This window comes from Odocoileus virginianus, chromosome 28 (genome assembly GCF_023699985.2).
Source record: "Odocoileus virginianus isolate 20LAN1187 ecotype Illinois chromosome 28, Ovbor_1.2, whole genome shotgun sequence".
Classification (NCBI taxonomy): domain Eukaryota; kingdom Metazoa; phylum Chordata; class Mammalia; order Artiodactyla; family Cervidae; genus Odocoileus; species Odocoileus virginianus.
In genome coordinates this window covers 39,491,068-39,515,532 of record NC_069701.1, presented here as the reverse complement: position 1 = coordinate 39,515,532, position 24,465 = coordinate 39,491,068, and the positions used below count along the sequence as shown (strand labels likewise).

At 41.0% G+C, this 24,465-nt stretch overlaps 1 protein-coding gene across 5 annotated transcripts in view; it reads left to right on the top strand.

Moving 5' to 3' along the window:
• The window catches only part of KMT5B (lysine methyltransferase 5B), a 54,152-nt gene that overhangs the window by 6,594 nt on the left and 23,093 nt on the right, over nucleotides 1-24,465 (top strand). For all 5 annotated transcript variants that reach the window (XM_020880744.2, XM_070457751.1, XM_020880745.2 and 2 more), the window contains exons 2-4: nucleotides 13,987-14,222; nucleotides 20,226-20,373; nucleotides 23,709-23,777. In XM_020880744.2, coding sequence (XP_020736403.2) covers nucleotides 14,063-14,222; nucleotides 20,226-20,373; nucleotides 23,709-23,777 — 377 coding nt within the window. In that variant the 5' untranslated portion in view covers nucleotides 13,987-14,062. The remainder of the gene's footprint in view (nucleotides 1-13,986; nucleotides 14,223-20,225; nucleotides 20,374-23,708; nucleotides 23,778-24,465) is intronic.

The following is a 24,465-nucleotide window of genomic DNA, read 5'->3' as shown; positions in this document are numbered from 1 at the left end:
ATACTCTGAGCTCTGTGAAATCAGGGGCCATGTCTATTTTGTTTTAGGGTCTTGTTCTCCAAATATGAGGCAAAATATGTTTAAAATTTTGTTTGAGTCAGGCTTATATTGCTTTCTTGTATGGTCAAAAGTGTATATGTAGTCTTTCAGCATGGCTTTTTTCTCATTCTTTAAGGCTTCCTCTTATTTGTGAAACGAGGGTGATGATAGTCTTATAAGTTATTGTATATTTTTAATGTTTTATGATACAAGTTGTGTTGTATAATTTGCTATTTTATTGTATGTTTATGAATATTAAAGATCTATTGTATGTTTAAGATACTGTAATATGGGTAAATGATATGATATGTATGAAGTTATTAGCACAGTTGTTGGATCATAATACAAGCAGCCAGGTGGTCCCTGTGGCATTCAGTTCTTCGTTCATGTCTGAGTGGACACTTGCTTAGCTGTGTGTTGGGCGCTGGTAGGCGTTGAGCAGCACATCCCCAAACACTGTGAGTTGGGGTGCTCCTTTGCAAGGCCTGTCTGACTCTCAAGATGCCAGTGTATGTTTCTGGCTTCTTTTCTTTTCTCTTCACTCCGTTTTCATTTCAGTGGCCATGATGAAGCTCAAGAAGTCTTCTTTTTGGTGCCATGTGCTGGTAGCATAGTTTTCTGCCAAGAAGCGATGGGTCTGCGAGTTAGGGCGGTGTGGAGTTGCTCGCTGAACTGTGAGCTCCTGTTGTGCTGCTGCTGCTCGGTCGTATCCAACTCTTGGCGACACTGTGGTCTGAGCCCACCAGCCCCTCTGTCCATGGGGTCTTTTCAGGCCAGAAGACTGGAGTGGGTTGCCATTTATTACTCTACTCACAGTCACTTCTCTCCTGAGTTTTAACATCTTAGAACACTCGGTAGTGCCCCTTCCTCAAATTTACCAAATCCAGACTTTCTTATCTTTCCTGCAGTTGTGTTCCTTCTTCAGTCCCTAATGCAGTTAATGGCCATCTTGCCGTCTCCCCGGCTAAAACTTGTGTCCCAACTAGAGACTTTTGACTTGAGTTCCTTTCTGTCCCTCAGTACCTGTATCTGATTTGTAACTAAGTCTTGCCAAGCTTGTATTTGAAAATGAAACCTTTCCTCTCTTCCCATCTATTGCTTCTCTTTGTTGCATTTAATTCTTTTAAGTGGTATCTCTGCCTCCAGTCACATGCTTTTCCACTAGCGGGATCCTTTCTGTGAGTACAGTTGAGCATATTCTCTAGCCTTTCATCTGTATAACTGGGGGGGAAATAAAGTGCCTACTTTACGGGGCATGACAACTCAATGATAAGGTTAACTTGGGAAGCACGAGGTGGAGGGAGGGCTTCCCTGGCAGCTCGGTGGTGAAGAGCCCACCTGCCAACACAGGAGACAAGGCTTCGCTCCCTGGGTCGGGAAGGCCCTGGAGAGGAAGAGGGCAGCCCGCTCCAGTGTTCTTGCCTGGGGATCCCACGGGAAGAGCAGCCTGGTGGGCAGCAGTCCGTGGGGTCACAAAGAGTTGGACACGACTTAGTGACTAAGCAACGGCAAGTGAGCGGAGGAATTATTATTGTTTTAAGAAATGGAGCTATAGTAAGGAAGATAATGTTTTATCAGATACACAACAAAGTATGTTTATTCTATTGTATCAAAATCTGTAGTTCCGGGATGGGGAATACATGTAAATCCATGGCTGATTCATGTCAGTGTATGACAAAAACCACTACAATATTGTAAAGTAATTAGCCTCCAACTAATAAAAATAAATGAAAAAAAAATCTGTAGTTCCTCTGTTAACATGTGAGGTATATTCAGTGATGTTTAATTATACATTGGTGCCAGAAAACGCACTGCTTCTCTTCAGGAGCAGTAGGAAAAGCAGAGCTGATCTCAACTCTATCATAAATGAGCTCCTTTTTATTCTCTTGAAACTTTGTACTTTTTCTAATGGATGAGGTGATGTGATTTTTTTTCCCCCCCTGTGGGAATTGTGGTAGGATGAGGAATAGGGAGTTTCTACTTGATTCTTGACAGTTCTGTGAATGATACGTCAGCATGCCTGGTCTTCTGTTCTTTCTTTCTTCCTTAGTTACATGAAAAGAGGAGATAATTGGAGACCTTTATTGTATTAGCAGTTTCTGCTCATTTAATCCTTGTGCCAGACTTCTCTTCCTTTTACTAATGAGACATTAGCTAGGTTGAGTGACTTGTCCATGGTCACGTTGCTGGAGAGTAGTGAGTGAAGCCAGAGTGGGCCCCGGGCGCCCTGACCCCTCCCGAGCCACAGCCTGACCCAGGGTGTGCGCTGGCCTCGGCACAGGCTGCCACCTGGCAGACTCCATCTTGGCCCAAGGCTCGGACTCAGCCCAGGATTCGCTTTTTGTAGGTTTTTCTCCCCCCTTGTTTTTGCCCATAAGAATTGATGATTCTTTGTTCTACTTCACTCAGAGCTTCTCGGGAAGTGTGGGCTGTACTTACAGGGTCTTGCCACTAGGTGTCATCTGTTGCTAGAAGAGTAAAATGCTGTTTGGGTCCCAGAGAGGAGGGTAACAAAGGAAGCGTCCTTGATTTTGTTTATGGGCGCTCCTAGGTGAGCAGGTGGAGCAAATGTGGAGAAATAGAGAAGGAGATTGGGGGCAGAATTTCCCTCGGCAACCACATCAGCTAAGACCTTTATTTTAGAGATATCTGCTGAGACAGTTGGAGGCACAGATCTTTCTTACATAGAATCCTTTGTTGTGATACATACAGGTGTACGTATGGTGTATGTAAATAAGATGCTTTGAAGCGGTATTTTCTGTAATGAGTTTTACATGCTCAGCTGTAGATCAGTGGCCAAATAAGTTTAAGTGTTGTAAACATCTGATGGTAGACCTACCAGTGGTGGCTCTTTTGCTGTTTAAAATGGTCTGCTAAATGAAAAATTTAATAGTTTTAATTTTTACTTCTTGTGGTAAACATATATAAATGTATAATGTTCAGTATGATGCTTCTAAGGAAGGTTTTGGTTAACTGTGCTTAAGCACAGTGCATGAGTAATTAGATGTTTAATTGAGACACCAGTTGTATCTTCACAATCCATACAGCTCTCTCTGTAGCCATGTTGATACCTGCAGTTGAAGGGGGAAGTGACTCTTAAAAATGTATTTAAACAATTGTTTAAAGGTGCTTAACATCTCCTGTAATGTGTTGAAATTTTATGTATTTCTGGAGTCTACCTGGAATGTATTTTTACTTTGGTTTACTTTTTCATGGTCTCGGTATTGGTCTCCTGTGCGCACTGTAAAATACCACAGAGGGGTGACTGATGACAGCAGACGTATCTGCTCCCACAGTTCCGGTGGACAAGAGTCAGGGTCTGGGTGGGGCTCCCTCCAGAAGCTCACAGAGAGCCTTGTTCTTTGCCTCTCCCAGTGTCTGGTGTCCGTGGCATTCCTTTGCCTGTGGCTGCCTCTCTCCAGTCTTTTTGTCTTTTTCTCAAAGTGTCAGTCAGTTCAGTCGCTCAGTCGTGTCCAACTCTTTGCGACCCCATGAATCGCAGCACACCAGGCCTCCCTGTCCATCACCAACTCCCGGAGTTTACTCAAACCCATGTCCATCAAGTCAGTGATGCCATCCAGCCATCTCATCTTCTGTCGTCCCCTTCTCCTCCTGCCCCCAATCCTTCCCACCATCAGGGTCTTTTCCAATGAGTCAACTCTTTGCATGAGGTGGCCGAAGTGTTGGAGTTTCAGCTTCAGCATCAGTCCTTCCAGTGAACACCCAGGACTGATCTCCTTTAGGATGGACTGGTTGGATCTCCTTGCAGTCCAAGGGACTCTCAAGAGTCTTCTCCAACACCACAGTTCAAAAGCATCAACTTTTCAGCACTCAGCTTTCTTCATAGTCCAGCTCTCACATCCATACATGACCACTGGAAAAACCATAGCCTTGACCAGACGGACCTTTGTTGGCAAAGTAATGTCTTTGCTTTTTAATATGCTATCTAGGTTGGTCATGACTTTCCTTCCAAGGAGTAAGCGTCTTTTAATGTCATGGCTGCAATCACCATCTGCAGTGATTTTGGAGCTCAAAAAATTAAAATCTGACAGTTTCCACTGTCTCCCTGTCTATTTCCCATGAAGTGATGGGACCAGATGCCATGATCTCAAAGTGTATGTGGTGTCAAATCTCCTCTTGCCCTTCCCTTTTAAGATCACTTGTGATGACATTTACGACCCACCTGGATAATCTCTTTCATCTCAAAAATCTGATTTAATCTTTTTTCCAAAGACCTCTTCCCTTGTAAACTAAAATTCACAGGTTCCAGATTAAGACATGATACTATCTTTGGGAACCGTTTTCCAGCCTCCTTTCGAGAAATTATTGCAACCAATAACCTGGTTCCATCCCTGGGTGGGAAGATCCCCTGAAGAAGGGAACGGCTCCCCACTCCAGTGTTTTTGCCCAGAGAATCCCATGGACAGAGGAATCTGGTAGGCTACAGTCCATGTGGTCACAAAGAGTCGGACACGACTGAGCGACTTTGACTCCACTAGCGGGATTAGTGACGCCGTCTCTAGCCATCCTTTTATCCTTATGGGGTGGCTGGAGTATCATTGTGCACTGGTGGGGAACTGCTGTCTTTAGGCACCATCCTCTTGCTGGTCTGAGTGGGGCTTTGCCTCCTGAGACTGCTTGAGAAAGCTGTTGAATTGACTGAAGCAAGATGCATATGAGTTTGTACAAAAGCTGGAAGAGAAAAGCAGAAATGATACATTTTCAGTAGCTCTTTTCCAAGTGTAAAGACCTGTTCTTTGCTCTAAAGTTTGGTGCTAGATGCCCCGTGAGCACGGAATCTGCTGACAACTCCAGATTGGGAGCAGCGCCCTGCCCTGGGGGAGAGCTTTCTGCTGAATTAAGGGGAAAAAGTCATCCCTAGGACTTCTAGCACTAGCACTGGTTGAACTCTGACAGGTCATCTGAATTCTTGAATGAGATTTTTTCTCCTGGCCGTGTTTACAGGAGCAAGTTTTAAGGTTACAGGTGTGGTAGCTTTCATGGTAGTTTTCTAACAAATTGGCAATGCACAGTTGCCCTGTCAAACTGCCTTAGAGTCTTAACAATGGAGGAGCAGTGATCCCATGCGCTTCTGGTGGCTCTGCGGGGCTTCAGCTGGTCTCACTTCGTGAGTTATTACTGGAGGAGTCTGCGGAACCTCGCCTATATGTTGGATGCGGATGAATTTGGAATAGCCATTGACAAAGACGGACAGGAATTCTTTGGTACGTATGTTATAGAGTCCTGTTGTCATTTGATACTTGAAAGAACTGATAATCTATAATGTAGCAGTTAGGTTTGAGACTGGAAAGGGGGATATGATACGAGTGGACCTGTGATGTGTTGGGCCTTGTGATGGGTTCCAGTGATATGAAAGTGTACCTTATCTTGGTTAAGCTGTGTGGGAAAGGCGAGTGTCATCAAGTAATACATGGAAGAAGTGAGTACAGTTGTGATGAGCACCGTGAAGGAGAAATATTAAAGCATGTATCATGGCAGTCTGCTGGGCTGAGGACTGGGAGGTGGGCGCGCTGACGGGCAAAGCCCGGGGTGTGCTGTCTGTTCTTTTGGGGTGTGCGTCTTGTTTGCTGTTTCTTCTTTGGGCAGTGCTTTCTTTCATTTCTGTGCATTTTATTTGTGTTTGTCGTCTTGTGCTTATTTTAAATATAAAGCTCCTGGGAGTCTGGCGTTGTGACAGTGTGAGCATCAGAGTCCACAAGCATTGAAAACTTGTAGAAGGATTTCAATGACATTTTTTCACTTCCCATCTGCCTAGAAGTCTGGTTTTAATTGCTGTGAGTAAAGTTTTAGAAATTGGCTTTAACTTACATACATATGGATGATGAAGAAGGATTTTTGTGAAATCTGTTTTATTTTCCTTTTTAAACTTATTCTTTATTACAAAAGTGATATATGCTCATCTTGAAAAGTCAAACCTTTTGAAGAACATGTCATGTAACAGTTAAAAAATTGCTTGTAATCTCTTTCTCCAAGATAAGACTGTTAACTGTTTGGTGTATTGAATTATTTTCTTAGCAAATTGTAACTGAATCACTTGAAAAATGTTTGTTCTGCTTTTCTGCAATAAAGATTTTAAAAAGTCCTCTAGCAAGCTAGAGCCTGCTTTTAAAAATGTGTTAACCTTTTCATTTCAGCCACTTGGGGAATTGTTTCCTTGTCAATGGATAATTTCTCTAAGATAAACTACCTTCAGACAAGTTCAGTTGTAAACTGGTTAGAGTTCTTGGTGATGTTATCAAAAGTGTGTCAAAATTTTTGGTAGTCTTTCAGAATCGATGTTTTCATTTTTTATAACAGGTTTTTTTAAAATCCCAATTTGTATTTAGGATACTCAATGAAAAATTCCTGTCCAAAAGTTTTAAGTGAAAAAGAACTGAAACCAGAGTTCTCAAATTGGAGATGAGCAGCTGAGTTCAAAGGCTCAAACAGTTTATGGTCCATGTGAGTGTCCATAAAGGACACTCTCAAAGTGGGAGGCTGGGAGCATGTTGACATTTGTTGAGGGTCCATCACTGGAGATAGAGTGGGCACGTTTTCTATGAAACAACTCTGTGCTTTCTTTGGAAACTGGAATTTCAAGTATTGGGGGGAGTGGGTTGTTTGTTTTTTCCCAATTATAAAGAAATAGGTTCACTGTCAGTGTTTTGGGGAAAAGTCTTTTTTTGATGTTAATCCCGTTCTCCCAAAACAGCCATTGCTGTCTGTTGATGATTTGGAATTTATGATGGTGTGTGTGTGTATGTGTTTTTTACCTTAGTGGTATTAAAATGTGATCAATTTTTCCTCTTTAAACACAGCTTTAAAGGATTCACTAAATACTTTCCTCTTTAAATGCATCTCTTGTTTTAGCAATTTTCTGGTACGTTTTGTATTATCACAAGTTGTGTGTCCTTTTGTTTACATTTGAATTCTCCAGGTCAGAATACTGGAGTGGGTAGCCTTTCCCTTCTCCCGGGGATCTTCCCAACCCAGGGATTGAACCCAGGTCTCCTACACTGCAGCAAGGCAATGGCACCCCACTCCAGTGTTCTTGCCTGGAGAATCCCAGGGACGGGGGAGTCTGGTGGGCTTCCGTCTGTGGGGTCGCGAAGAGTCGGACACGACTGAGTGACTTCCCTTTCACTTTTCACTTTCCTGCATTGGAGAAGGAAGTGGCAACCCACTCCAGTGTTCTTGCCTGGAGAATCCCAGGGACGGGGGAGCCTGGTGGGCTGCCGTCTGTGGGGTTGCACAGAGTCGGAGACGACTGAAGCGCCTCAGCAGCAGCTGCAGCTCCTGCATTGCAGACGGATTCTTTACCAGCTGAACTACAAGGGAAGCCCTTTACATCTGATAGTAGAATCTGAAGTACGGGCATCCTTCCCCACCTATATTGGTCCAGTGAAAAACCTTTCCTGTTGTTTTAGTGTCAGAAAAACTCCCAGCTGGGCTTCCCTGGTGACTCGGTGGTAAAGAACCCACCTGCCAGTGCAGGAGATACAAGTTCAGTCCCTGGGTGGGGAAGATCCCCTGGAGGAGGAAATGGCAAGCCACTCGTTTTTCTTGCTGGGAAATCCCGTGGAGGAGGAGCCTGAATAACAGCAAGAAACCCCAGGGGCGGGTAGGAGTGGGGGAAGGTGTCCCATCCCAGAGCACAGTGACAACTGCATTTCTCTAGAGCCCAGTTGGGTCATTTTTGTGACACCTATAAAAACAGAGGGGGCAAAGCCTTGTACAGACACTTCGGAATTCTGTCCATCAGCATACTCCCTTCCTGATAACTAGTAAATGTGTTCATTTAAAAACGTAACAAAACAAAGATCCTTAGAAACTCTATCAAAGCATGCTGGTCTCAAATTGACCTATCCTCACCCTCTGAATGTTACAGGTATCTTTTCTGACACCTGAAATTTAGACTCTTTTTCTCTTCTTTGAAGCAAATGAAAAGAACTTAGGACTCTGTTTACTCATGATTCTTTATATTCCTTTCTGCCATCTACTTCTTTCCCCGTGAGCTCATGTTTCAAGACATTATGTCCATTTCAGAAGTTTTCTGTCCTTGCCAAGAGAGGCTCACGGCGGCCCAGACCCTCAGAGGTCTGCCTGATGAGCCCTGAAGCCTATGCCCAGCCGGCCTCCTTCCTGACACGCGCAGCCCTGGTTGACTCTTGCTTCGCCTGCTTCCTCACTCGTTGCTTCTCTGGGTGTCCTCGGCTGCTGTTCGTCACCTGGAGCTCTCAGTGCCTGGGCCCCCTTGGCTCTTCTTTGCTCTGTACGTCCTCGCTCGGTGGTTTCACCTGTTCCTGTGGCCTGACCTCTCACTAGTCCTCAGCTCCCGAGTGTGTACGTGCAGCCTGGACCTGCCCTCCAGGGCCTTTTGTCCAGCTGCCTAGACATCTCTGCTTGGACTCTTTTAACAGATACCTCAAACACGACCAAACCAAACTCCTGCCCCCTGGCCCCTACCAAAACCTGACCTTCCTGTGGTCTTAGTCACCTCCATAACTTCTGAGTCCCTTCTTCCATTTGCAAGCATGTCTGAGACCTCTTTCTTCCACACAGTGTTAGCAGATCCTGTCAGCAAAACCTTCTGAAAGGATCCCTGATCTCGACCAGTTCTCCCCCACTCCGCTGCTGCGGGCCACCAGCGTCCATCTCTCCTTTTGTTTATTGCTGTGGTCTCTTAACTGCTTTTCTCTCGTCCTCCCAGATTGTTGCTTGATTAGTACTGCTCTTCCAAACGCATTCAAGCTCTTCTTCTTGAGAGCAGCCGGCAGAGGCCTTTACCACTCAACTCCCATGCCTACTGTTTTCTCACTGAGAGTTAAGGCCTGGGTCTCAGCCAGGCTTCGGAGGCCCCCGTTGACATTGTGTTTTTCTGGGATCCTCTCTGGCCTGCCTCCTGCCCCTCTGACCCCCTCCCTTTGCTCCAGCCACACTGGGCTCTGCTGGTCCTCCCTCCCCCGACTTTGTACCTGCCCTTTGCCGGTGCTCACTCTCCTGTGCGCCCTGGTGCTTCACCCTGTGCCACCTGGGTTCCACCTGAAACACCCCCTGCCACTTAGAAATGGTTTTATTTTCTCCAAGGTGCTGGCGTTTATTTGCCAATCTGTCATTTCCAGGAGCTTTCTTCATTAGAATTCAAGCACAGATGAGGACAGAAACCTTGTTTGCTGCATCCTCAGTGACTGGAGTGTAGTAGATGTGTAATAATTTTCATGATTTTTTAATTGTGAAATCAGAACAGAGAGTGATTTGTAACTTCTTACGGCATTTAAGGAGTAGCCAGTACTCCTTTCTTAAAAATTTTTTTCTGCCAATTTTGGGATAAATTTGAGGTGATTTTAACTTTTAAATGCGGCTCAGATACTGTCAACCAAGTCAAGACCATGGTAGTATTTCCATGTGAGCCTGCTGGGTTCCAGGCCAGAGACTCTGCACCCCTCCTCTGTTGGGAGGGGGAGCCACCCCATGTCTTCACTTCCTGTTTCTCCTGTGAAAATACCTACTTGTGTTAGCTTTTCAAATTCCATCTCCACCTTTAATATGAAAGTGTTCTTCCAGCTCATTGTCTTGTGGGACCGATCATGCCAACAAGAGCAGATCCTGCACGCATGAGGGCAGAGCAGCTGATGCCTAGTAGAGGATATGTTTATTTTGAGCTAAAAATTTATACATAACCCCCCATCTTTACTAGCTTTACTAAAACTGCTTTCACAGAATATTCATTGTGAGCTGAAGCCTTTTGCTGTAATGATAACTGTTGTTATCCAGACGAGTGGAGAGTATTGGTGCCTCTGCTAGAATATGGAATATACCCAGACGTATGTGCAGTGTGTTCATTCTCGTGAAATTCAGCCATGTCTTCTGACAGAGTGCTTGTTACACTTCGGTTCCTTAAGTTCAAATGAAATAGTATCAGTTGACTGCAGTATAATTCAGACACCCCGGGTTATGGATTTGCTCCTTTTTTTTAGTCATTAACCTACATTTAATTGAAATTATGTGTAAGTTAGAGTGGATCTCAGTCTGTTCTCCATGAACTGAGTCAGAGTGTAGTACTAAAATGATTTATTGGTGAACTTTCTGAATTCTTGGGAGAAATTGGGTTGGTAGGTATAATTTCCTCAAATTAACATTTTTTATTCTTTAATTTTCCTTAAAAATTTGATATCTGTTCTTTGCCCTAGTAGATGAACAAGTAACTTAGAACAGTGGTTCAGATGCTGGAGTTGCATCAAAATCCCCTGGAGGGCTTACTAAAACACAAATTGCTGGGACTTGTCCCAGGTTTTCTGCTTTTTTCCTCTGACTGGAAGCTTGGTTGGGGCTGAAGGGTTCTCTGGGGAGCTGATTTGCTGTTCTTTTGTCTCTTAATTCTATATAAAGCCACATTTCTCTTTTCTATTTCATATAGTTACCTTTTGTTATCATTGAGGAGTATTAGGACTTCAAACGAGGCTTAAAAACACATTCTTTCATCATTATCTGTAGGTCATGTGTTACTGGTATACGTAGACATTCTTGAGATGAACTTCCTTCTTCTTGTTTTCTCTGGAGGTACAGAGTCAGGGGTGAACCCGAAAGCACTGTGGTAGGTGCTGGGGAGGTTGCTGGTGGTGAGAGGTTGCTGCCTGCGCCAGCCCTGCTCCAGCTGCCGGTGCCAGCGCAGGCACCTTGGGGAAGAAGAGAACTGGAGGTCAGGTTATAAGTTATAGTCTAAAAAACACGGACGTGCCAGCTCCTGTGAGGTGATTTAGATCACAGTCTCATTTATTTATTCTTTCATCAGTTGAGTGCCTTTGATCTGCTTTGTGCTGTGCTAAGGAAAAGAAGAGTAGGTTCTTGGTTTCAGGAGCTCTCAGTCCCTTACGGAGGCAGACTTGTGCAGTCCCTACGTCCTGTCCGGCTCTCTGCGACCCCGTGGACTGTAGCATGCTAAGCTTCCCTGTCCTCCGCTATCTCCTGGAGTTCGCTCAGATTAATGTCCATTGAGTCGGCGAAGCCATCCAACCATCATCCTCTGTTGGCCCTTTCTCCCTCTGCCCTCAATCTTTCCAGTATCAGAGTCTTTTTCAATGAGTTGGCTCTTCGCATCAGGTGACCTGAGTATTGGAGTTTTAGCTTCAGTTTCAGTCACTCCGATGAATATTCAGGGTTGATTTCCTTTAGGATTGACTGGTTTGATCTCCTTGCAGTCCAGGGGACTTTCAAGAATCTTCTCCAGCACCACAATTCAAAAGCATCAATTCTTCAGTGCTCAACCTTCTTTATAGTTCACATTCCTGAACTCTTTACATTTGTACATGACAAGTGGAAAAACATACTTTGACTATACAGACCTTTGTCAGCAAAGGTCTGCTTTTTAATATGGTGTGTGTGTTTATCATAGCTTTTCTTCGCAGGAGCAAGCGTCTTTTAATTTCATGGCTGCGGTCACTGTCCGCGGTGATTTTGGATTCCAAGAAAATAAAATCTGTCATTGCTTCCACGATTCCCCCTTCTCTTTGCCATGAGGTGATAATGACCGGATGCCATGATCTTAGGTTTTTGAATGTTGAGCTTTAAGCCCGTTTTTTCACTCCTCTTTCACCCTCATCAAGAGGCTCTTTAATTCCTCTTTGCTTTCTGCCGTTAAGAGTGTTATCATCTGTGTGCATCTGAGATATTTGATATCAAATATTGTTGATATTTCTCCTGGCAATCTTGATTGCAGTTTGTAATTCATCCAGCCCAGCATTTCGCACAGTGTACTCTGCATTGAAGTTAAATAAGCGGGGTGACCACATATAGCCTTGACATATTCCTCTCCCAGTTTTGAATCCAGTCCATTGTTCCATGTCTGGTTCTAACTTGCTTCTTGACCTGCATACTGGTTTCTCAGGAAATAGGTAAGGTGGTCTGGTATACATCTTTTTAAGAATCTTCCGGTTTGTTGTGATCCATACAGTCAGAGGCTTTAGGATGTCAGTGATGCAGAAGTAGATGTTTTTCTGCAGTTCCCTTGCTTTTTCTATGATCCAGCAGATGTTGGCAATTTGATCTGTTTCCTCTGCCTTTTCTAAATCCAGCTTGTACATCTGGAAGTTCTTGGCTCATTTACTGGTAAAGCCTAGCTTGAAGGATTTTGAGCGTTACCTTGCTAGCTTGTGAAATGAGCATGATTTTAAGGTAGTTTGAACTTTCTGTGGCATTGCCTTTCTTTGGGATTGGAATGAAAACTGACCTTTTCCAGTTCTATGATCACTGCTGAATTTTCCAAATCTGCTGGCACATTGAGTACAGCTCTTTAACAGCATCATCTTTTAAGTTTGAAATAACTCAACTGGAATTCCATCATTTCCGCTAGCTTTGGAGGTGGCAGATAGGCCTTCACTATCACCCAGTTTTATAGTAGGGTGTCTACCTGGATTTGAGAATGAACGTCAAGGAAGACTTCCTGGAACATGTAGAAATTAGACAAAAAGACCAGTTGTCTAAGTGTAAATATAAGATACTCTATCATTGCTAGGAGATACCGTTTTATTTAATAAAGTATATTAGTTCAGAAACATTTAGCTTGTAACTATCAGTATTTTACTTGCCTTTACCTATTTAAGCTGCGGCATTTTTCTGGGTTTAGTGAAGCCTACAGGAAGAATCAAAAGATCGGTACAATAAGAGCTGTAGACTAATTGAATTTAAATAGTGAAGGAACTAAGAGAAAATATATCTTTGAGAACAATTTAAAAGTATTCTTGATATGGATCTGCTGATTTTTACCTTCTTACACCTAAACATGTTGCTCTAACACACGTTCTACCTTACTGTGAATTCACACAGAATTCCTGTGATGTCAGAGAGACTGGAGGTCAAGTAAAAATTAATATTTCATATTTGTGTTGGGTATCAGTGATTATCTCCGGCTATACATTTCTGGGAGTTCTTCAAAATAATTTATCGTGTACTTTTCTGTGTGTTTGGGAAAAGTGAGGGGAGATGCCCTTTGCTATAGTGCGAGAGCCTTGGGCAGCAGTGCTGGGCTCCTCTCCGGATGCTGCTGCAGGCAGGCTGGGGGGCTCTGGGTGTGCTGCCTCAGCACCCTCTGCACACTGAAAGTGTTGTACTGAAATCTTAAAATTCCCTTAGCTCTGTTGTTGTGCTTTCCTTGAGCCTTTTTAGTCTGATTTATATTAAAGCGTAATTTGTAATGAGGTGATGACGTGGACATCCTCTCTCATTTCACTACCAGCAAATGCCATGTAGTATACCTTCTTTTCCAAAGGTTCTTACATATGATAAGCATCAGTCACTGTCCTCGTCATTTTGTCCCCAAATTCACCCAGTTAAAATTCAGATAGTGAGGGAAACCACTGTACTAGCAAATATAATAATTTCAGTTTTTGTTGCCGATGTAAAGAAAGCTAAGGCAGGTATTTCATGATGAGCAGTATTTTGATATTTGAATGTTGGTCTCTTAAATACCCTTAATGCTGATTGCAGACTAACAAAACTCTTGTGGAGAAAGCTTAACTTAGATGCCTTTTCTTCAGCTCCTCAAGAAGAGAAGAAGCAATTTTTCTTGTAATTTATTCACAGAGTTAATACAATTTTCCAAAACTTGTCGTTTGAGCAAATTATTGATACCTAGCTATACCTTGATATCATGGTATTAGGAAGCAAAGATGATTCTTATTGGTAACTGAGAGATAAAAATTTATTGAACACTTACTAGTTACCAGTCTCTATTAGGAGCACAAGCGAGGAGCAGGGCAGAACGAGTCTAGGGGCTCTGTAGGCCTCAGCCTGATGGGAGGAGGGGGAGCCAAGACAGTCTGTGAAGAGTGGAAACACTAATTGTTCAGTTACTTTTAATACTCTGAAAATTGCTCAGCGGTCTGTGTAGCATGGTCTTTTATGTATTTATCTCCCCATTTTGTTCTGTTTTTCGTGTTTTGTTTCTGTTAGGAAAGAACGTTGAAATTACTCTCTAAGCTATTTGAAGAAAGTGACTAAATGCACCTGGGTCAGGCTGCCTGTGGGTATGAAGTGGTTGGGAGAATCCAAGAACATGGTGGTGAATGGCAGGAGACATGGAGGCAAGTTGTCTAATGACCATCAGCAGAATCAGTCAAAACTGCAGCACACGGGAAAGGACAACGTGAAGACTGGCAGAAACGCAGGCGAGAGGAGGTCAAGCAGATGTATGTACACACTTCAGCTGTCGCTCTTTTAACGGTGATGTGGGGCAGGAATTCTTTCCAGTTTGTCATATGTGTTCTCTTCTCAGTTAACAATGTGGTTCTTATACTCTTTCAGACTTGTGTCAACTTTTATTCTCATCCAACATTGTGTACAACTCGTTTAATTCTTAATATAGTGTTTCTATATCCATAACTTTAAATTATTTTCTGTAGAATTTATACCTGAATGGTTGCTTTGTTCTATTAAAAATATTAAAGGACTGCTGTTAAATTTCTTTTAAGTTTAGACTGTGTTTTTTTATGTTTGATGTAAATGTAAGTATGTATTTATTTGAAAACTTGCAGAGTAATATGAATGATAAAGTCAGCCCTCATTTACATGTTATGTGGAACTTAAGGCAGCTTTTAAAATTTTCATCATTTCTTCTTTTTATTTAGGGTGAATAGTTTATCCTAACAGAGAAGGACTGTTGACAATGAATTACTTTTTTACCTCAATATCTTTTGGTTGATAATGAGGCTACATATTGAGAGTTCAAGAAATTGTAGATTTGATCCATGTTTCATAGCTCTTCTAAGAGTAGTAAATTGCCCCAGGATAACTGTAAACCTGTGAAGATGAACAGCATTACATTGGATGTTATTGGGCAAGAATGGTGCAAAAAGAGTGTCAATGATGAGGAGATGCATCATCTTAGATAAAAGACTTCAGTGACTTCATCTAACACCAGAACCATAGAATACATGGAGCAAACACTCACAAAGCTGAAGGAAGGAATAGATGATTCAGCAATAATTTGGGACTTCAGTTCCCCACTTTCAATAATGGATAGAACAGATAAGCAGAAGGTGAAGGAAAGAAGACTCAAACAGTACTCTAAATCAGCTCTTCCTGACAGACTTCTATAGAACACTTCACTTAACAGGAGCAGAACACACATTCTTTTCAAGTGCACATGAAGCATTCAGGATAGACCATAGACTAAGCCATACTTTAAGCCTCAGTAAATTGAGAGGATTGAAATCATACAATATATGTTCTGACCACAGTGGAGTTAGATGAGAAATGAATAACAGAAATTTTGGAAGTACACAAATATGTGGAAATTAACTCACTCCTAAATAACCAGTGGATTAGAGAAGAAATCGAAAAGGAAATAAGAAAATAGTTTGAGACGATTGAAAATGAAGATACAACATACCAAAAACTTACGGAATGCAGCTAACTCAGTGCCTGGAGGGATATTATAGTTGTAAACACCTGTATTTAAAACAGAAGGAAGATTTCAATCAATAATCTAACCTTTTACCTTAAAACACCAGAAAAAGAGCAAAACTAAACCCAAAGCAGGAAGAAGGAAGGAAGTAGAGTAGAAATGAACAAAACAGAAAACAGAGAAAAGGAGCAAAGTTCAAGAAGTTCATTCTTTGAAAAGATCAACAAGAATTGGTAGACCTTTAAGCAGGATTGATTAAGAAAAAGAGAATACTGAAGAATCAACAGCAGAAGGGACATTATGGTGGTGGTTCAGTTATTAAGTCACGTCCAGCTCTTTGCTAGTCCATGGATTTTGCTCAAACTCATGTCTATTGAGTCAGTGATGCTATCCAACCATCTCATCCTCTGCCACCCTCTTCTCCTGTCCTCAGCCTTTCCCAGGGTCAGGGTCTTTTCCAGTGAATCAGCTGTTCGCATCAAGTGACCAAAGTAGTGGAGCTTCAGCTTTAGCATCAATCCTTCCAACGAATATTCAGAGTTGATTTCCTTTAGAATTGACTGGTTTGCTCTCCCTACGGTCCAAGGGACTCTCAAGAGTCTCTCTAACACAACAATTTGAAAGAAACAGTTCTTCTGGAAGCTGTGAGATTGAAGGACATTACTACTGCCTTAGAAAAATGTAAAGAATTATAACAGAATACTATGAACAACTGTATACCAAGAAATTAAATAGATTAAGTGAACAAATTTCTAGAAAGTAATAAATTACTAAAACTGAATTAGAAATTTATACAAAATCTAAATAAATAAATATATATATATATAGCAAGTAAAGAAGATTGAATCAGTAAATTTAAAATCAAAAACAGAAAACACTACCTACAAAGAAAAGGCCAGTATTACCCTTGTACCAAAACCATCATAAGAAAAGGAGACCTACAGACTAATATCTGTAATAAATATGGATGCAAAAATCCTCAGTAAAATACTAGTCAACCAGATCCAGCAACAGATGAAAAGAATTCTGTGGCATGCCCAAGTGGGATTTATCCCAGGAATGCAAGGTTGGTTTAATGTCTGAGAAATAACTGATGTGATACCATATCAGTAGAATCAAGGACAAAAACTGTACTATCATCCCAATGGATGTAGAAGAAGCATTTGACAAAATCCAGTGTCCTTTCAGGATAAATAATCTCAGCAAACTAGGAATAGAAAGGAATTCTTCAACCTGATAATGCTTAGTGTCATATATAATGGTGGATGGTTTCTCCTGAGATCAGGAATAAGACAGAAATTTATCCGTTCTCATCACTTCTATTCAGCATTTTACTAGAAGTTCTGACTACAGCAGTTAAGCAAGAAAATGAACTTAAAGGCATCGAAATTGGAAAAAAAGTAAAACAATCTCTATTTGAAGATGACATGATTGTGTATATAGAAAGTCCTAAGGAGTCCACTAAAATATTAGAATAAATGAGTCCAGCAAAATTGCAAGATACAAGTATACAAAAATCAATTGTATATCTATACACTTTCAATAAAGAATCAAAAAATAAAAGTAACAGTTTTGTTTACAATGGCATCAGAAAGAAACAGCAATACATTTAACATAAAGTGTAAAACTTATACTCTGACAACTATAAAACATTACTGAAGAAAAATTCAAGAATATCTAAGTAAATGGAAAGACATCTCATGTGTGCTGTGCTTAGTCGCTCAGTCATGTCCAACTCTTTGTGACCCCATAGACTGCAGCCCACCAGGGTCCTCTGTCCATGGGATTCTCCAGGCAAGAATACTGGAGTGGGTTGCCATGCCCTCCTCCAGGGGATCTTCACAACCCAGGAATCGAACCAGAGTCTCCTGCATTGCAGGCAGATTCTTTACCAGCTGAGCTACCAGGGAAGCCCCACAGATTGAATGTAATCTCTATCAAAACCTCAACTGGCTTCTGTGTAGAAATTGACAGGCTGATCCTAGAACTCTTAAGAAAATTCAAGGGACCCACAATAGCTAAAACAGTCTTGAAAAAGACTCATACTTGGAAGATTCATACTTTTCAGTTTCAGAGCTTACTACAAAGCTGCAGTAATCAAGACAGTATTATACTAGCATGTGGATAGACATATATTCATGAAATAGAATTGAGACTCCAGAGAAGACCCTCATGTTTGTAGTCAATTGATTTTTGACAGAAGTGAGAATGAAATGACGTGAGGAAGAATAGTCTTTTTAGCTATTGGTTCTGGCCAAACTGTATACCACCCACATGCAAAACAATGAAGTTAGACTGAACCTCAGACCATATGTGAAAAATTAACTCAAAATGGACTAAAGACCTAAATTAAATGCTTAAACTATAAAACCCTCAGAAGAAAACATATGCATGAGTTTTCATGATTTTGAATTAGTCAGTGGTTTCTTGGATATGGCACTAAAAGCACAGGGAACAAAAGAAAAAAGATAACATGAAATTCACCGAAGTTGCAAACTTTAAAGAATACCATCAAGAATGTGGAAAGACAGCTTACAGAATAGGAGAAAATGTTTTCATCTGATAAAGGACTAGTATCCAGAATAAATAACTCTTGTGGGCTTCCCTGATGGCTCAGTGGTAAAGAGTCCATCCTCCAGTGCAAGAGACACAGTTTGATCCCTGGCCTGGGAAATCTCCACATGCCGTGGGGTGGGGCAGCTAAGGTGGTGTGCCACAGTACTGAGCCTGTGCTCAAGAACCCAGGAACTGCAGCTGTCAAGCCCACGTGTGGCAACTACCGAAGCCCGTAGGCTCCCTGAGAAGCCATCCCAGTGAGAAGCCTGTGCCCTGCAGCTGAAGCAAAGCTCACACGGCAACAGTGACCCAACACAGCCAGATAAATTTAAAAAGAATTCTTACGAGTAAATAATAAGAGACAATTTAAATTTTAAATGGGCAAGGGATCTGAGTAGACAGACATTTCTTCAAAGATATACAAATGGCCAATACATGAAAAGATATTCAAAATCATTAGTCATCAGGGAAATTCAAATCAAAACCATAGGGTACCCCTTCACAATCAGTAGGATGTCTGAAATCAAAAGGACAAATAGTGATGAGTGCTGGTGATGAAGTGGTTGAATTTAGAGTCCTCATGCACTGTTTTTGGGAACATAAAATGGTGCAGCCACTTGGAAAACAGTCTGGCAGTTTCTCAAAAGGTTCAGCATAGAGTTACCACATGACCCAGCAGTTTCCATTCCTGGATATGTACCTAAGAGAGTTGGAAAACATACATACCCACGAAAACTTTACTTGAATGTTCATGAGAACCTTATTCATCATAGCCAAAAATGGATGCAACCCCCATGTTTCCATCAGCTGATGAATGAAAAACAAAATGTGGTCTATTCATACAATTAAATATTCTTTGGCCTTAATAAGGAATGAAGTACTGATGCATGGTACAATGTGGATGAGCCTCGGAAACATGCTAATTGAAAGAAGTCAGTCACAGAAGACCACATGTCGTATGATTCCATCTATGTGAAATTTTCAAGCTAGGCAAATCCATAGAAACCGGGTAGATTGGTGGTTGCTGGAGGCTGTGTGGGAGGGGAAAATGGATAGTAACTTCTAGTAGATATGAAGTTTCTTTTAGGGATGATGAAAATGTTCCAGAATTTATTTCGGTGATGGTTACACAATTCTGTAAATACGTTTAAAACTATATTCTGAATTGTATACTGTAAATGGGTGACTTGTATGTGAATTAAATTTTAATAAAGCTGTTGTAGGAAATATAACAACTTTGATAGTTGTACACATACCTACATGCAAAAGTTTGACTTGAAAACAAATACCCTTTGCCAGGGACTTACATGTAAGTGTTTATTTATTTATTGAAAGAGTGAATGAAATGGTTAGATCTCTCACTTTGTCTCTCATTCTTCCACCTTTTAATTTTGAGAGGCTTAAAGTTTCACTCCTGGTATCCTCTGTAATTACATGTGCTGTCTCCATGAAGACTCGGTGACATGTACATCAGACTTAAATCAGCACTGATGAAGCTTCATCTGTACAAATTTAGTCTTCCTTTCCTCTCTTTACATTGTTTTTCTTACACAGTTAAACCCATTTACTTTAGGTACCTTTTTCAGTCACTTCCCTATTTTTATCCATTCCTTCAAAATCCGTTCCAAACAGGTCAGTTAGGATAGGCCTCTCCGTCTCCCTCTCTCCCCTCTTCTGCTACCTAGCTCCGTAACTGTGGGCAAGCTTCTTAACCTCTGGCCCTCAATTTCCTGCATGTTGGGGATGATAACCATACATCGGCTCAAAAGCAGGAAGCTGAAGGTGTAACGCCTTGGTGTTCCTTTTTAGCTCCTTTGACATCTCCCCTCCTGGCACTTGTTGCAGAGGGGTCTTGCATTCCTCTTGTGTCCTTCTCACCCAGCCCTGTCTGTAGTGGCCCTTGATGCTGAATTGCTCCCGTCTCCTGTGTCAGCTCTTCCTTGGATGAGCAAGTGAGTCATGTGAGCCAGAGTACCACGGTTATCTAGACCCTCTTCTTGGGAAACTTGGTGATATTATCTAACAAAAACGCTCTCAATAATTGAGTTAATTTACTGCATTTGGTTTTTCTGTTTTTGCAAAGGGTACTCAGCTTTGAATTGGTAAAATTGATTGAAGTAGCACTTTTAATTCTTAATTACTAACTTGAATGGGCAGTGAGGTTAAAGGTTTTTAAGGTAGGTTTAAGTAGTATTCAGCGTGAGTTATTTTTTCTCTTTTCTTCTCACAGGTAATGGGAATCCAGGCTTCGAAGGACAGAGTCGATATGTACCATCTTCTGGAATGTCTGCCAAGGAACTCTGTGAAAATGATGACCTAGCAACCAGTTTGGTTCTTGATCCCTATTTAGGTTTTCAAACACACAAAATGAATACTAGGTAATTTTAAGTCTTTATCCTGAGTGGAACAGATGATGTTGTTGAACTTGAGAAAATGGATGGTTAATTTTAAGTCAAAATTTAAAGTGATGTTAAAGGAAAGTTTTTGTTGCAGAAGAATTTTCCAAGTGTGAGCCAAGAAAAGCAACAAAAGCTTCCAAGAACTGTGTATTTTAATTCTGTGTTCTTATTTTATCTTGAGATGGTTCTATTAAAATATAAAGTTGGAGGCATATCTTTATATTCTGTTTTAGATGTTGATGAGAATTAGCTGAAAGAAATAGCTTATATGCATCCTGTACAATCTTGAAAATGTGGATGATTTTTTTCCTACATAAATTAGGTTGTATCAGTTTTTTTTTCATGATTTTATTACAAACTTTTCTTCGTTTAAATAATTGCTAGTATATATAGGGAAGTTTGCCATAATGTTTTATCTTTGAGACTCAGCTAGTCATTAGAAGTAAAGATGTGCTTATATTCAGTGTGCAGATAAAAATATTAATAAATCTGTAACTGCTTTATTGAATATCTCATACCACACATATAAAATACTACATAACTCTTGAAATCTGTCACACTTTAAATTCCTTTAACTGTCTTAAACATCATCTTGCTCCCAAAAAGACCTTTAGATAATTTCATAAGTAACTGCTGCCAAGCACTGAGGTCAGGCCTTTACAACTTTCTGTTGCCTTTTAATGTCCAGAGGGTTTTGAGATCTGGTGGAAAAGCAGGATAGTGGGGGTTCAGAATATGGAGCAAATTCTGGGCCTCTGTTCACTCTTGGCTGCATCATACCAGCGCTGATGCTTTGTAACTGCTGTGTCAGGGATGGCCCTGAAGGGACTGGATCACCAGGCAGATGGTCACCAGTAATTAGTTGGGGACAGGTGGTTAGAGGAAAGTCATGTGTTCGTTTTTTCCTCTTTAATTCTGTCCCTTGTTAGAATTAAAATAAGATAATTCATTAATCAATTATATTCTAAATTCCCAAAGAAGTAATTCTGGTTAAAACATGCCTTTGGTATTTTCATGTAATTTCCTGCCATCATATATCTTTACTTACTAAAACGAAGTGAAAGTTGGAATGGACTTGAGATTATTTAACTGGTTCCCTGCCATCAAAGGGGCACATAGATTTTCTAAAATCAGCAGAATTGGATGCCCTAGTGCCTGACCAAAGTCTAGTTTGTATTATTCTGAGTCCACATCACCTATTTCCCAGTGAACATAAGAGGCCAGGGCTCATTCTCCTACTATTAGAGTCCTAATAGTATTTAACTCACTGGTTAGCCTGGAAGAAAAAGTGATGCACTCACTGTTTGACCCAGTAGTCTAGTGGCATTCAGAATATTACCTCCAGGGCCCATAATTATGGCCTGGAGTCATCAAGAAACAGATCATGTTTATTATGCCTTGTATCCTAAAATATGGAAGCATGTAAACCACTTTTAGAAAGTTTTCCATCAGAATTACAACAAAAGTTTTAATGGCTTGGGAAAGAACTCCATGTTTTCTGAAGCCCTCATGCTTTGACTGTCCCCGAGGCTGAAGAGTTACCTGTTACTGGTTTCTCTTTTCTGTAAAAGTCCTCCTGGACAGCTGCTTCTTATAATCAGCTTACATATGAATCACTTGGGAACCTTGTTAAGATGCAGGTTCTTATTCAGTAGCTCTGAGGTGGGGCCTGAGAGTCTCTGTTTGTCACAAACTTCCAGTTACACTTGGGAAGCAAAGTCCCAAACCACCGAGCCTGCCGAGCCTTGTCTCCATGTGGTGAGTGGGTAGAAACTCCCTTATCAGTAGTTTTCTGGTACTCATCTTAAGACATGTAGTCCTAAAATACAAAATTTAGGATTACCACACAGATATTATTAAAACTTTAAATCTTTACCATATCCAAGCACCCCAGGTTCCTATTTTCCAGTGCTTCATTTGATTCTGCTCAAACAGCTCCTAAAATAGCCACTGATGCTGTAGCTAATGCTGCCGCTCCCTAGTTAGGCTGCATTGGCTTAGTAGCAGGGTTTGCGCTTAGGCCAGTGCAGTGAGCCGTTGGTGCCTGTCACAGCACTGGTGCTCTCCGCCTCACTAGAAGCCTTCATTCATTCTTAGTGGGTTTATTTGAAAATAAAGCTGTCACTTACAGTTCTCTATCTTCTGAGTGAGAATTTGCCAGAATGCCACTTACACAGTTTTCAAAGATATTTTATAGACAGTAAGGAAACTCTGCAGTGTTTTCTTTGAATAATCATACATATTTCTGAAATTATTAGTTTTTTTGTGGACTTTCTGTTTCTTTGGGGTGCAAAGAAGTGACTGGAGGATGTGATTGGAACTTGGATTTTAACTCTCCAGGCTGTTACTTATAATAAGTGGCTTCTTTGTTCATATGTTTATCGATCTGTGATTTGATTTTAGTTTTTCTTTTTTTATGTCCTCTTCCTGCCTTCTACTTACTTCAGTTGTACCTTTAGTAATATTGTTCAGAAACAGTAGATGTTTAATTATTTGAGATTTTCCCAAACTGGATATGTTATGAATTGGTTATATTTTAACCTTGGCCTATCCCTGTATTTACTAACATGGCAGTCAGAGTTGTGGCATGAATGCCTAGAAATAGCATAAGCAAAATAGTAATTTCAGTTTATCAGGAAATGTTTTGATTGAGTTGACTTTTGTCACTTATAAAACTTAAATTCATCCTTTTAACCAGAAAATAGAGTTGTTAGTAATACCTCTAATGATTTTTAAAAAGCTAGTGGAGAGATGAAGGTCGTGAATCAGGAATGGATGTTGTCAGTGATGCCCCATTGTTCAGGCCACATGATCAGTGATTTCACAGTATCCTGAGGAGCTGGGGGGACATCACATTGTGAAGAAATAGGAAGAGCCCTCTTAGGGCTTGCACAGACTTGCACCTGCACAGTCCTCACTTACCTAATTCCACTACACTAACCATCTAATTTTTTTTTCATTATTTATATATTTGATATCCACTGTTGTATCATTTGTATCCACTGTTGAATGTGAACTTATAAATCACTTTAAAATATCACTTTAATATCAAGTGTTTGACTGGAAAGCATAAAGAAATTTTTTGAACTTTTAACTTAGTATAATCAAGGATAAAATGTTTTGTGGGAAGGAAAGAATTTTAGCTTCCTGGCCTTTTTTATCATTTCGAGCCAACCTGTGGCTTCTTCAAGTTGTTAGATATCACAGCATTTTAGGGATTTCTGCTACATCTAATATTGTAAGTCTGTTTAGAAATTACAAGTGCAAATTATACAAATAGTTTTTTATTGTTGTTTGTTTTTGCATTTATATAGCGCCTTTCCTTCGAGGAGCTCAAGGCATTTTTCAAAATCTGACAGTTTTTCTCACAACAACCCTGTAAGGTAGGTAGAGAGCATTACAAATAGTAATAAGACACAAACTAACTTGTTTCAGCCATTATAATGTTCTTTTATGTTAAGTAATTGGAGGTGTCAGCGTAAACACAATTTTTAGAACATTTTGCAAACCTTTTGAAAATTTGGTCTTAGTATTAGCTATATTTAAAAAACAACTTGTACTCCATAACAGGGTAATTTTAAGAGAAATCATTCATCCAAAGATCAGGAGGCACTCCATGGGATTAGCTGAGCACTGATTGCAGGACTCAGCCAGGTATGTTTCTGGTTGTTGTTTACTTCCAGGTCGAGAAGGAATGAAGAGCTGTCCTAGCGGGACCCCCCTCAGCATCTCGGATGTCAGTTTGCAGTTAAACTCTCTTCAGAGGGGGAATGTGTTCACAATGTTGCCTCACGGTTTTATTTTATATCTTAAATATTTGAGCATTTTTCTCTCTCTTCCTCCCGCCTTCCCTCGCTCCCTTTTTCTGTCCCCCCTCCTGTTTCCCCTCCCTCCAGTCAGCTCTTGGTTGTACATGCTAATGGAGGGCACAGTAGTGCAGCTAATACACCTGCAGCTTTCCTTCATTGCCACAGTGGTCTCTTGGGTTTGGAAACAGAAAAACCAAATAGCAAGAAAACCTGGGAAGTCAGTCTCTGGAAAGAGTGGGGAACAGGTGTGTGGGAGTGTGAA